The 14355-nt window shown below is 41.8% G+C and overlaps 1 protein-coding gene across 1 annotated transcript in view; it reads left to right on the forward strand.

The window, feature by feature from the left end:
- Positions 1-14355, forward strand: part of LOC114636981 (complement C5) — a 78608-nt gene that overhangs the window by 5281 nt on the left and 58972 nt on the right. The window contains exons 3-6 of the mRNA XM_028785105.1: positions 5785-5944; positions 9009-9079; positions 9623-9714; positions 11580-11662. Coding sequence (XP_028640938.1) covers positions 5785-5944; positions 9009-9079; positions 9623-9714; positions 11580-11662 — 406 coding nt within the window. The remainder of the gene's footprint in view (positions 1-5784; positions 5945-9008; positions 9080-9622; positions 9715-11579; positions 11663-14355) is intronic.

Raw genomic sequence — 14355 nt, forward strand, 5'->3', positions numbered from 1 at the left:
TCCTCCCTTCCTGTTTCCTCTTCCTGCTAGCTTCCTCCCTTCCTGTTTCCTCTTCCTGCTAGCTTGGTTCCTTGTCCAGTCTTCCCTCTACTTACGTCAGTGTGAATGGGTACCTGTATGTGTGTCAGTATGTGTGCACATGTGTGTGAGAGTGTGTTGTGTGTCTGTGAGAGTGTGTGTGTGTGTGTAAGAGAGTGTGTATACATGTACAGTCTAAGATGTACAATGACAGAAAACGTGCAGACATGCACTATTTGTTTCTGAGTCTGGCTTACTTCACTTACTCTGAAGGCCTCTGGCAGTACCCATTTTCCAGCAGTCTTGTTCTTCGTGGCCGACTAAAACTCCACTGTGTGTACATACTGCAGTTTCTGCATCTGCTTACCTGTTGATGGACAAGCAGACTGGCTCTAAAACTTAGGTCCTGTGACTGGCGCAGTGATAAAGATGACGTAGAAGCACCTCTGTGACATGTACCCCTCCTGGTGCATACCCAAGCGCTGTACCTGGTTATCACCTCATAGCTCTGTTTTTGGGACCTAAAACACTGCCTTTCCTAGGGACTGCACCTCATGTCCCCCTGGCAATATATAATATATAATAAATATTACTTCCGCGCACCGTCACCAGCATTGATCGATTTTGTTATCGTTTGGATGATAGCCGTTCTTACTGGAGTGAGCAGACTCTCAATCCCATTGGCGAAGGATGTTGAACGGATTTCCATAGGTTCGTTAGTCATCCGTGCTCCATTGTTTATGAGCTGTGTGCTCATTCCACTAGCCAGTTTGTTGCTTAGGTTGTTTGGAGTATTTTTATTTCACTTTAGTACTTAGTTTTGGAAGTTCTTTATTCTAGGTATTAATTGTCCATCAAACAAATAGTAAAAAAAAATTTCTCCTGGTATATAAACCACTTCTTTCTTTTCTTTTTCTACAGAAAAAATTGACTTTTTTCAATTGTGTTTGTTAATTCTGGGTATTGCTATTCCCTGAATTGTTAGGGTCAATTTGTTTCTTGTTTCTTTGATTTGTTGTAATACAGGTTTTCAAAGTTTATTCTAATGAGTCTATGAAATTTGTAAGTATCTGTTGTAATATCTGCATTTATCTCTAGTTTTAGTTTACCTATCATCTATATATAGATGATAAATAGCGTCCATCAATCATCTATCCGTCAATCATCTATTCATCAATCATCTAATTTATCATCTATATATCTATCACCTACCAATCTGTATGTACCTAACCCATCTTCTATGGATATGTATGTAATCGATATATCCTCTATCCATCTCATCTAGTATAGCTAAGAGCTTGTGACTCTTGTTTTTCATTAACTTTAATTCCAACTGCATGACTGTGTCTTTGGGAGTGGGTGTGTTTGTGGCATGAGTGCTGGTGCCCATGGAGGTCAGAAGGGTCAGATCCCCCGGGGCAGGAGTTACAGATGGCTGTGAGCCACCTGAATGCATTCAGGAGCCCATCGGGTCCTCTTGCAAAAGCACTACCCTCTCTTCCCCACTTAGCAATTGCTCCAGCCCAGGCTCATCTCTTCAGAGAAACAATTCATTCATATTATTCATTTCTTCCACCTACTTATTTGAGGTTTGGCTTGTTCATGTTCTTTAAGAAGGTGAAGTGCATCATTATTTGTTATTTCTGGTGTTTTTAAATGTAGGCATTTATAACTATAGAATTCTCCCTCAGAACCGCTCCCAATCGGATCCTTCATGTTATTTTATGTTTTCATTTCTATTTGATTCTTGGAGTGTTTTAATTTCTCTCCTGGTCTTAAATGACTTGTTCCTTATTCAGTGACGTGTTGTTCAATCTCCATGACTATGTATTTCCTATAATTTCTCCTGCTACCAACTTGTTTGAGCCTACTGTCTTTGGATAGAATAAAAGAAATCATTTCAGCCTTTTTATTTAGCTAGATGTGCTTTGTGTCCTAAAAGTGGTGTGTTTCAGATAAATGTCTCTGGCTTACTTAAAAAAATATATATTTTCTTCAGTGCTTGAGTAAAATATTCCATGGTTGTTTTGTTAAGTCCATTTGACATAAAATACCATTTAAAACTGGTGTTTCTTGGTTGATTGGGGGGGGCTCTGGTAAGGGTGTGATACTGAAGACAGTCACTAATACTGTGTTTATGTCTGTCTGTGTCTTTCATCCAGGGGTGTTTGCTTTATGTTCTGGATGTGTTCATGTTCAGTGCATATATGTCTAGGATTGCAATGTCTTCCTAATAGATTGTTGCCTTAACTAATATCAAGTAACCTTCTTATCTTTTTGGCTAGCTTTTATGTTTATTCTTTTCAGGTGTCATGGTAGAGAAATTGCTGGTCCATCTGCTTGGAATTCCTTTTCGATTCTTCCACTCTCAGGCTGTTTGTCTTTGCCAGTAAGGTGTGTTTCTTGCAGTCAACAAGCAGAGAAGTTCCATGTTTAAGCTCAGTCTGCTGCACTGCTCTCTGGTCCTCATCTGAGAAATACTGTCCTGGTGTGCCTTACTCTTTCCTGTGGCTTAATGTGGTATCTTTCTCTTTGTGGTGAAGGATCCCTTTCAAGTGGCATCTAGGATTTGATGTGTGGTCATAAGCTCCTTTAGCCAGTGTTTGCTGTTCGAAGGTTCTCTTTACACTTTAGTTATGAGGGATACCTTTGTTGGATATCATAATCTGTTTTGGCAGTTGTCTTTCACAGCTAAAAATACACCACTCCATGCTCTCTTGGCACTAGGAGTTTCTGCTGAGAATTTTGCTGTTATTCTGTGTATTTTATTTTTATAAATGGTTCTGTGTTTCTGACCTTTCAATCCTTTCTTTGTTCTGTGCACTTGATGTTTTAACTACAATATGATATGGAGAGGTGCTTTTCTGAGTTAGTGTATTTGGAATATTAAATGTCTCCTGTGCCTGGAAGCCCATCTCTTTTTCTCAATTTGGAAGCTGTACCATTCTGATTTTGTTGACTATGTTTTCTAGGCCTTTAGCTTGAACTCTTCTGTGCCAACAAATATTAACTTAGTTGTTTTCCATGGAGTCCCAAAGTGGTATATGTTCTGTTCATGTTATTATTTTATTATATTTATTATCTGTCTATGCTAAGTTATCTGATTGCCTTAAATCCATAGCTTCCACTTGATACACTCTATTGGAAAGGGTTCACCTTGAATTTTTAAGTTCATCTTATTGAGGTTTTCATTTTTAAAATTTCAATTTGATTTTTTTTTACCGTTTCTTTTTATCGAATTCCCCTTTCATATTTTCTATTGGCTTCCTTATTTCAATTCATATTTTTTGTATTCTCTTTTACTTCATTCAGGAATTTATTCATGTACTTTTTTAGTTTGTTAAACATTTTTATAATTGTTATTTTAAACTCTTTGAGTCTTCATCTAATTCACATTCCTTGGGACCCATTTCTGTGGCTTAGTAATTTGAGGATGAGTCATGTTGTGATTTTATGTTTCTGCAATTGGACTTTAGCAACTGGGATTGGGTCACTGGTTATATTTTTTTAAATCACCTGGCTTTTTCTAGTTAAAATATTTTCCCCTTCAAGGGAGAATAAGTTGTAGTAGGGCTGAGTTGTCACTCCTCCAACTCTAAGCTGGGGTTACAGCCCAGTGGCTACACTCTCAGCCTACATGCTCAGGGGATCAGACACAGTCTCTGTTGCTACTCTGAGAGTAGAATTATAATTGCAGAAGCACCCACAACTGATAAGCAGGCCTGTTAAGAAAATACAGTAAATGTGCTCTTACTGTATTAAAAACAATCACCCTTTCAACTCCAATACTTTTAAGATGAAGAAGGACCACAGATAGTATAGCATAAGTTAGGTGTTGGCTATAAGCATAAGAATGGAAAGAAATATTAGTTAAAGTACCTTTAGGTTAAGTCAAATGAGCTGTTAGCATTAAAACAAAGGAAAGATGGAAGAAAAGTAAATGGAGGCCAATAAAGAAGAAAGGAGTGAAGCAGCTCCGGTTAAAGGAGAAAACAGAAAGGGTTAAAAATAGAACCACACAACCTAAGACAGTTGGATCACCAGAACGAGGCATGGGAAGCTCCTGAGCACTCTGGAGAGAGTAATGTAGTAGGAAGTTGTCTACAGCATCACATTTAGGTATTAAATAGTTTTTATGTGGTCATCATGTGTGTGTGTGCGCGTGTGCGTGTGCGTGTGTGTGTGTGTGTGTGTTCAGGTATAAACTGTCTTTATGTGGTCATCACATGTGTGTGTTGTCTTCATGTGGCCATCATGTATGTGTGTGTGTGTTCAGGAACACACTGTCTTTATGTGGTCATCACATGTGTTCAGGTTCAGACTGTCTTTATGTGGTCATGTGTACAAGGGTGAGGTATTCTCTGTGGTTACACCCGTCAGCACAGGGGCCATCCCTCTCCAGTTTGGGCACTAACTCTGCATTATCTTAGTTTCCCTTTTGTGACTGTTAGGCTTGGTCTCATCTCATAAGAGCTGAACCTTTGTGGTGTTTGGTTTCCTGGGTTGGTCCTTGTGTCATGTGTCCCAGAGCCAGAAGATGTGGTTTTAGGCCAGGCAGGAAAACAGTAGTGAGAGGAGTCTTGAGGTCTCTGGTGCTAGAAAGGGCTATTGGTGAACTTTCCGATGGCACACCCTCCAGCAGCTGTCAGCACTTGCCACACTCCTCCCTGGTCTGCAGAGCTAGTGAGTCTCACTCTTGTCTATGGTTCAGACATTTCAACACTGTGTCTACAGGTAGTCTGCCAAAGCCAGAACAGTCCTGATACTCATCCTGGATTCTAGAGTGAGCCACACAGGAGAAACCTTTGCCTCTAGAATCACCCAGCTCTGTTCCCACCAATCCCAAAGAAGAGACCCTAGCACTCGGTGGGATACGGCATGACATTTAGACTCCAGATTTCTGTCTGGCTGGACTGCAGATCTGCTCAGTCATTCTGGCATTGTTTGTTGTCTCTGTTTGTTTTTTCTTTTAGACTCTGACCACCCCCTTGTGTGTGTGCATGTGCTCGAGTGTGTGTGTGTTTGTGCACACATGCACACATGTGTGCGTGCATGGGGGTGGGGGTGTGCCTGTGTGCATGTGTTTGTGTGTGCATGCATGTGTACATGGGTGAACGTGGGTGTGCATGTGTGGGTGCATGTGTGCAGGTGACCATACCAGATGACAGCTTCAACTATGGCTCCTCAGCTGCCATCAGCCTTCTTTTTTTATGACACTCACTCTCACTGGCCTGGAACTCACCAGGTAGACTAGGCTAGTCAGACAGCAAGCCCTAGGAATCTGTCTGTCTCTACCTCCCAGGTTCTGGGACTACAAGTGCTGACCCAAAACACACAGATTTTTTTATAACATGGGTTTGGGACCATGAACTCTGGATCTCATACTTGTAAGATGAGAACTTTACCAACTGAGCTATCTTCCCAGTCATCCTTCAGAGTTCCTACCGTAAACAAAAGACTTAAATGGCTTAAAGGTAAATTGTCATCATGGCATTAAACAATGAAGGGCTTTGGGCAAAACTAGCTTGCTCTTGCAACTCTTGTGCCATTTTGTCTCTTCTGTTTGTCAGTTGGATTGGTTGGTTTGGGGGACTGGGTTTCACTACGTAGCCCACAGTGACCTTGAAGGTCTGATCACTAGACTTCGGTGCTAGGCTGTACCACTTGCTAATGATGTAACATGCAGCATCATGTTTTGGTTCTAATGAGTTGGCTGTGGTTTGCAGCATGCTTAAGAGTTACGCTCTTCCGTTACTATCTTTACAGCTACAGCCCAAACAAGTTCCCAGAGAAAACTCAGTGTCTCACGTGTATCTGGAAGTCGTATCAATTCACTTTTCAAAATCAAAGAAAATACCCATAACCTATGACAATGGATTTCTCTTCATCCATACAGACAAACCTGTTTACACTCCAGACCAGTCAGGTAGAGTATAAATCATTTTGTGTGGGAAATTGACACTGTATTTTTAGACCTTTGGAACACATGAAATTTAGTAGAGAAAGGTTTCTCTCCTGTTCCCCCAACCCCAATCAAACACAGTCCTTAGTTCCTAATGACTTTTATATTTTCAAATAGCATTTTGGTTTTTTATTTATAGAAAAATTGCTAAATAAAGTGAAAAATCAACAAGTACATTTACTGCATTACCAGTTATTTCTAAGTAGGTACAAAAGCCTCCTTGCTGATTGGTGGTGGCACACCTATTTAATCCCAGCACTGGGGAGGCAGAGGCAGGTTCATCTCTCTGAGTTTAAAGCCAGCCTTGTCTACAGAGCTGATTTTAGGACAGTCAGGGCTACACAAAGAAACCCTGTTGGGGGTGGGGTGCTCTCTAAACATTGTAAAATGCTGTTAGAACTTACTCATTAACAAATAGATTTTATGCAAATAAAATTTTGACAAAAGAGAAATATTTATTATAGAGTTGTGTTCATAAAAAATGGGGGAAAAACCCCCACCCAACCAGGGGAAATCAGATGTTTCAGAAGAGACGGGCAAGATCATGAGACTGTGTGGATACTAATATTCAAAGGTTATTTATCAGTGAGGGTGTCTGTTAAAACAGTACCATAGTCATGATTCTTCTGTTACAGAGGGGAGGGGAGTGGCCAGCTAAACCCTGTGGTGGAGGAAAGTCCTTAATTTACACAGAAGAGTATGGTTGCATCTCCTCATGTTCAGTGTTTGCAAAATCAATTCCTTCATCTCTCCTTGCCAGCACTGACTTTAAAGCACATCAAGGATGTGTATATGAAAGGAGGAAGCGATAAGATTCCGTTAATAATATTGTTGTTAGGGAAGGACAGAGAAAGGGAGGCAGGATCGGAGCGCTTCACTGTAAAGCACCAGGCAATGTGGTAATGTCGGTGGTTGTGGATGACCTCAGCGGTGACGTGAACCTGCTGTAATTGGCTCAGGCAGGGAAAGCCTGGACAGGATGAGGATGTCATTACTAGAATAGTATGAACTCTTGACTGGCAAAAGATGACGTGGGGCACTAGAGAGATGGTTCAGCAGTTAAGAAGAGTACTGGCATTAATAAACCCAGGTTTGATTCCCAGAATCTACACATGGCTCACGATTTCTGGAAGTCTGGTCCCAGGGGATCTATCTGTACTGCATGCACATAGTACACAACACACTTTCCCAGATAGTTTCTTTCTTTTTTTTTAAACTCTTTTATTTTTTTTATTTTTTTAAATTTTTTTTGCAGGCAGTTTTCTTTTTTTTTATAATTTATTTTTTCTCAAATCGTAATTGATTCACACAGGGGTTATAAACACAGAAAGGCAGGATGTGGGGAAGGGAATGACACTGGAGTGTGGGTGTTCAGGGGGAATACATATATCTTCAGAACCGGGTATCGGATGGATAAAGGTTCAGGGGACAAGTCACTATGACTCTGCCTATGACTCGCTTGTCCTTATCTAAGTTGGTATTGTCTGCCAAGGCTACCTATTTACAAGGTCTATGACTACTCAGGCTTGTAGATTTCCACAAAAGCTGCCTGTTTACATTAGCTTATAGCCATCTGTTTCAATGTTTTTCCACTGAGACCCAAGACTTGGTGTTAGTACACATGTATGACAGGCCTATTGCTGATTTTAGGCCTAGGGGACCTTGTAATGTCTCCGGTCCCCCTGTCGTTGTCCAGTGAGGCATGAGGGCCATACCCATCCCGATGTCTTTTTCCTGGAGAGATAGTTTCTTTTTTAAGGTAGAGAAAAAACATGACTTAAAAAAAAAGAAAGAAAAGAAAAGCTGTAGTCTCTTTTCTTCTTTTCAGCCTAACTATACATAAAATTAAGCACGGGTACCATCCATACTACCCACCACTTAGGGTCATCACTCTGGTATGGCAAGTATGTAGTCTAGATCCCAGACCCCAGGACCTTTCTTGGTTGTTAAGGCTTCCTTTGGGAATGGCCTCATGTTTCCCCATCATGACTTGACTGATAAGAGAATCTGGTGTTTTCACTTACTCTAGATAACAAGAGAACTTCTTACAAATATCTTTGCTTTGATGACAGATAGTGAAATAAAAGTAGTTAAAAAGTGGACCCTGGCACCATTTTAGCTGGGGGGGTCAGATCCAAGCATGAGCTTTCATTGACTATGTGGTAGCCTATGAATTAGCCTCTCAAAGTCCATCTTCCTTATCTGAAAAAAAAGATAATAATAAATGCTTCATGGAGTTGTACCAATTATTGATGTAGGTGGGTCCCGTCCATGATGGTGGGGGGACACCCCTGGGTGAATGGCCCTGAGTTTATAAAAGCAGGCTAAGCAAGCCAGAAGGAACAAGCCAGTAAGCAGTGCTCCTCCATGGCCCCTGTTTTAGTCCTTGCCTCCAGGCTCCTGCCTTGAGTTTCTTCCCTGACTCTCTTCAGGGATGGAGTACCACCCCAAGTTGCTTTTGGTCATAGTGTTTTAGCCCTGTTGGATTTTGTAAGTAGAAAAATACACCGTGTCTGAGTCACACTGTCAGTTTCCACACATGCTCTTATCTCACCATTAGGAGCTACCTGGTAAACAGTTACACACTCAAGTTATTTTACACCAACCATGTGTTCCCAAAGGCTTCATGGAGTTGCAATCTATATAATACATTGAACTGTCTGTTAAATTCAATACAAGTAGCCCCTTAAACAAACCCCAGAGGTCTTTTTTTAAAAATATACATTTTCATTTTTGGATTGTGAATACAGCCTTTCAAATGAGAGTTATCTCATTAAGGACTGTGAAATTAAAAACAAAAATCTCCTGGGCCTGGTGGCATAAGCCTATAATCTCAGCTATGTGAGAGGCTGAGGCAGGAGGATTATGAGTTCAGGGCCAGTTTGGGCTTCACGTAGAGGTCAAGACCAGGCTAACTAATTAAATGAAACCCTGACTGAAAACTTAAAGTGAAAAGATAGAGTGAATAAATAAAGGAAAGATAAAAACCCTGTCTGACAGTTTCTGATGATGTCACATGATTTTGCAGTAAAGATTAGAGTCTACTCTCTGAGTGACGACCTGAAGCCGGCCAAACGGGAGACTGTCTTAACTTTCATAGTAAGTATTTTCTTTCTGTAAATAATACTTTAACTTGTTTATTGAGGAATCTCCCTCCATGATCCCATCCTCACGCAACACTAAATCATCTGATGTCGCTAAACACTTACTATGAATGAAGCATTATAGATTTACACCTCTATGACAGACACAGAGGACGGTATACAGACACAGGGGACACCCATACAGGCTAAATTAACAAGGGAAGGATGCTGATCTAAACCATAAAAACCCATCCTTTGGTCTACTTACTTTTTAAAAGCATGCCCATCAAGAAGTAATCAACAGGGCCAGAGAGTTTGCTTGTCAATAAAGAACTTTTGTTCTTGCAAAGGACCCAGGTTCAATTCCTTGCACCCACACGAAGGCGCACTACCTCCTCAGACACCAGACACACAGTGGTGCACAGATGCACACACAGGGAAAACATTTGTGCACATACAATAATGACAAATCTCCATCGCTTATAAATTTTTCATCTCGGATATTCTTTTATGGTAACCGAAAGTGAACTAAGGTATGGACATCTGTTTCTATTCAAAGGATCCTGAAGGAACAGAAGTTGACATCATAGAAGAAAATGATTATACCGGGATTATCTCGTTTCCTGATTTCAAGATTCCATCTAATCCCAAGTAAGTTAAAAAAAAAAATGTTTATTATTAAACAAATTTCCTCTAAAAAGCACATCTGGAACTTTTGGCTGGCAAGGACCTAAAACAATCAAGTGGCGCCACCTAGTGTTAGCAAAGAGCCACAGATTCGAATGTGAGGACTCTAGAGAGGCTGCTTCTTGGTAGGGAAAGACTTGTTCTCAGTGTCGGAATCCATCAGAGCCCACCACCATCCCAGATACTCAGGAGACTGAGGCTGGAGGAGCCCAGGGCTTCATCCGCAGCCTGGGAAACAGAACTCCTGTCTGAAACACACATGCACACAGTGTCAGTGTGATACCTATGTAGCTACCATGTGTCTGTATATTTGAATACAGCTACAATGTACTGTAGAGGACTGGGAACAGCAATGCAGAGATGGAGAAGGGGTCCTGCTTCTAAGGGAGAGTAAGGTAGCATGTATTAGACACGAGCATCTGCAGACAGCTGCTACAGAACCTCAACCAGCCACTCTATGGTCATTTCCTCTTCTAAAAAGGAAGTGGAGATGCATTCTTCTAAAGTATAGGTATTGAAACTGGGGAACTTCAGTAAACTGGATAACTTTTAAGGTGTGTACTTTCTTGAAAATACTATGTACTCTATAGTGCAGAATTGAGCTTCTTGCCATTTTTGTCATTATCTCATGCGTCACTGTGAGACGCTATGGACCGGACTGTTCCCCTCATTTAAAGCACGCTTTGCCCTGTCTTCCATGCTGAGTTTCACCTCATCTTCAGGGCAACAGTTTGCCTTTGCTGCCACTGTCTCTGGGTGTGGTCTGTCCCCTCCCCTGCCCCTTCGTATTTTCTTTAAGATGCTTACCTCAGTGTCTTTATTTATTTTCTTGTTTCTTTTGAGTTTTACTGTTTGCTTGGCTTTGAGGCAGGATCTCACTCTAGCTCAGAGTGGCCTGGAACTCATTCTTCACGACAAACCGACCTCAGAATACTCCTGTCTCAACCTCTGTATCAGCAGCGCTGGGATTACAGGCAGGATGCCTCGCTGCCAGGCTCTTGCCTGTGTAGTTTTCCGGTTGACAGGAAACTCCCAGAGGGCAGCCCCTCACCTGGACTGCTTGTTGCATCTCAGCAGTCATGGGATGAGATACTTGACAGAGGTTCTTTAATTGTTGCTGAGGATAACTGCAATATACGCAGTACAGCCGATGACGGCATGTTCTCACTTCACAAACGAGGCCAAGCGACTTGGTCTCTTCAAACCTGCTCCTATATAGAAACACGGGGAGGAGGAGGAAACACACATGAGCTGTGAACCCTGAAGACTCTGACTCTTCCATGCCATTCATTATTGTTATTCTTTATTGTTTACTCTACTACTCAGTAAATATTTTGGAATGTATTTTTTTTAACTAAGTAAGTCATTTCCTTTTTAAATAAACCGTACCTCGTCTCCAATCATCATTCTGTGTATGTAAGGTGTAAACTTTGTCATCCATATAAGCATGAGTTGGGCATTGCATGTTTCTAGAGACATCACTATGGATTTTCTGAATCAGTACAGATTGTAATATCATGTTAGCATCCTTAAACTCAAGAATTAAGTAAATTCTGAAGTTATTATCAACCTTTTAAATCAAACACAATGATTGTATTAAGATAAAATACCTGGAAAATAATATGTGAAAATCTAACTAAATAATTTTTATTATCAAAGAAAAAGACTCAACTATTTCTGCATATATACATATATACATATATCTATCAATCTATCTATCTATCTATATATATATCTTTATATCTTAAAATAGGAATTAGTTAAATTGCCTATGGCAAAATTAGAAATATTTAATGCCATCTACACTTTTACATATTTTGCCTCCACAGGTATGGTGTATGGACAATCAAAGCTAAATATAAGGAGGATTTTACAACAACTGGAACTGCATACTTTGAAATTAAAGAATATGGTAATCTCTAATATCATTATATTATTATAACTAAGAAGGGTTTTGCAGTACCTTTTTTAAAAATTGGTTATTTTATTTATTTACATTTTGAATGTTATCCTCCTTCCCAGTTCCCCCCCCACAAGCCCCCATCCCCTCCCTGCTCCCTCTGCCTCTATGAGGGTGCTCACCACCTGCCCACCCACTCCTGCCTCAACGCCCTAGCATTCCCCTACAGTGGGACATCGAGCCTCCATAGGACCAAGGGCCTCCTCTCCCATTGATGCTGGATAAGGCCATCCTCTGCTACATATACAGCTGGAGTCATGTGTCGTTCCCCCCCCCCCCACCATGTACTCTTTGGTTGGTAGTTTAGTCCCTGGGAGCTTTAGGGGATCTATTTGATCTGTTTGGTTGATATTGTTGTTCTTCCCATGGAGTTGCAATCTCCTTCAGCTCCTTCAGTCCTTGCCCTAACTTCTCCATTGGGGTCCCCACACTTAGTCCAGTGTTTGGTGTACATCTGCATCTGTATTGGTCAGGCTCTGGCAGAGCCTCTCAGGGGACAGCTATACCAGGCTCCTGTCAGCAAGTGCTTCTCGGCATCAGCAATAGTGTCTGGGATTGGTGACTGTAGATGGAACAGAACCCTAGGTGGGGCAGTCTCTGGATGGCCTTTCCTTCAATCTATACTCCACCTTTTGTTCCTGCATTTCCTTTAGACAGGAGCAATTCTGGATTAATATTTTTGAGGTGGGTAGGTGGTCCCATCCCTCAACTAGGGGCCATGCCTATACACTGGGTATGGTCTCTACAGGTTCTTTCTCCCCTTTGTTGGGTATTTCTGCTAATGTCCTCCCTGTTGTGTCCTGGGAACCTTTTGGGTCCCTAGCATCTGAGACTTTCTAGTGGCTACTCCCAGTTCCCCCTCCCCCACTGCTACATACCTCCTTTAAAATTTCTGACCCTCTGTACTTCTCCCCTGCAATACTTTAATATGACTGGAAGTACCAGAAGACGGTGAGGGGAGACAGACTGTACGTAGTCATTGTTTGAGTAGTTCTAACTTGTCCTGTCAGTCTTGAAGAAGCCAACCAATCCTCCTGGACTATGCCCTTCAAGACAGACCTGGAAGAAGTGTGGTCCCCTGAGGAGCTTGGCTCGTTAAAGTCCTTCCTAGAATTATAGTCTTAAGACAAACAAATAATTAGATAGAGTGGAACCTGATAAGGTTCACTTAGAACTTGAACGTATTCCTGTTTTGAGATCGGTCATATTTCTGGATCATAAAGTAACTATAAGTGGCTGAATTTCCCATTTCTTGTAGCTTACTCTAGAGGCTTTGTGCTGTGTTATTAGACTGAGTGGCTCTGCTTAAAGCCACTCTTTCCTCAGGAGATTCATAAGAAGAGCAGATAGATGCACAGTTAGCAAACAGCAAGAAACGGTGACCAAATCTGCCCTCGGGAAACTCAGTCTTGAAGATGAAGCTCCCGGTGCCCTGTTCTAACCGACTCACTGCCTCCTGCGTTTGCTGCTTCCTGTTGGCAAGCATCCTGCCTGTAACTTATTCTCTGCCTTTACCCCCAACCCATTCATCTCACCAGGCTTATCCCAAACACTACAGCAGCCTCCCTGGTGTCGATGTTTCTGAGCTGTCTTGCTTAGTATCAGTCGAATAATCTCAGGATGAAAGTCATTGTAATGTTCACACTGATAGCACCTACCAACACCTTCATTCCTCTTTCAATAACTTCTACATCCTTAGCTTGAGCTGGCCCCTGTTCCTTCTTCAGCCTCATTTTATATCACTCTTGGCCCTCCTTTCCACAGCTTTGGAAATATTGCATGTGGTGTTTTCCCATTTCCCTCCTGGCCCAGCTGATTCCGCTCATGTCTCAGTCTGATGTTCATTTACATCTTAGCACTCAGTGTAGTCTGAGATTATCTGCTGAAGTCTGACTTATGTGATAATAAACTACTGTCCTAGGGTTACTGTTGCTGTGGTGACACACCACGTGGTCAAAGCAATGTGGAGAGGAAAGGATTTTTTCAGTTTACACATCCACATCATGGTTCATCACTGGAGGAAGTCAGGACAGGAACTCACACAGGGCAGGAACCTGGAGGCAGGAGCTGATGCAGAGGCCATGGAAGGGTGCTGCTTACTGGCTTGCTCACCATGGCTTGCTCAGCCTGCTTTCTTATAGAATCTAGGGGTTGCACCACCTACAATGGGCTGGGCCCTCCCCATTGATCACTAATTGAAAAAAAGCTCTACAACCCTTCCTACAACCCGACCTTATGGAGGCATTTTCTCAATTGAGTGTCCCTCCTCTCAGGTGACTATAGCTTATATCAAGTTGACATAAAACTAGCCAGTACTTCCTCCTGCAGCAGATGGGAGCAAATAATAGAGACTCACAGATAGACATTACAGAGAAAGAGAGAGAGGGAGAGAGACACCTTGGAATACACAGCTCTATAGGAGATGTCTCCATCCAATCCCTCCCCTCAGAGCTTAGGGAACCCTGCAGAAGAGGAAGCAGAAAGAGTGTAAGACCAGAAGGGATGGAGGACAGCAGGAAAACAAGACCCTCTAAATCAACTGGGGATAAAGGTGTGCACCACCACCTACTGTGGAAGGACACTTCTTGCTGGCTTGCTTACAGGCTCATGTTTAGCTAGATTCCTCCACACCCCAGGACTGCCTA

This window comes from Grammomys surdaster, unplaced genomic scaffold (assembly GCF_004785775.1).
Source record: "Grammomys surdaster isolate TR1022 unplaced genomic scaffold, NIH_TR_1.0 125098, whole genome shotgun sequence".
NCBI lineage: Eukaryota > Metazoa > Chordata > Mammalia > Rodentia > Muridae > Grammomys > Grammomys surdaster.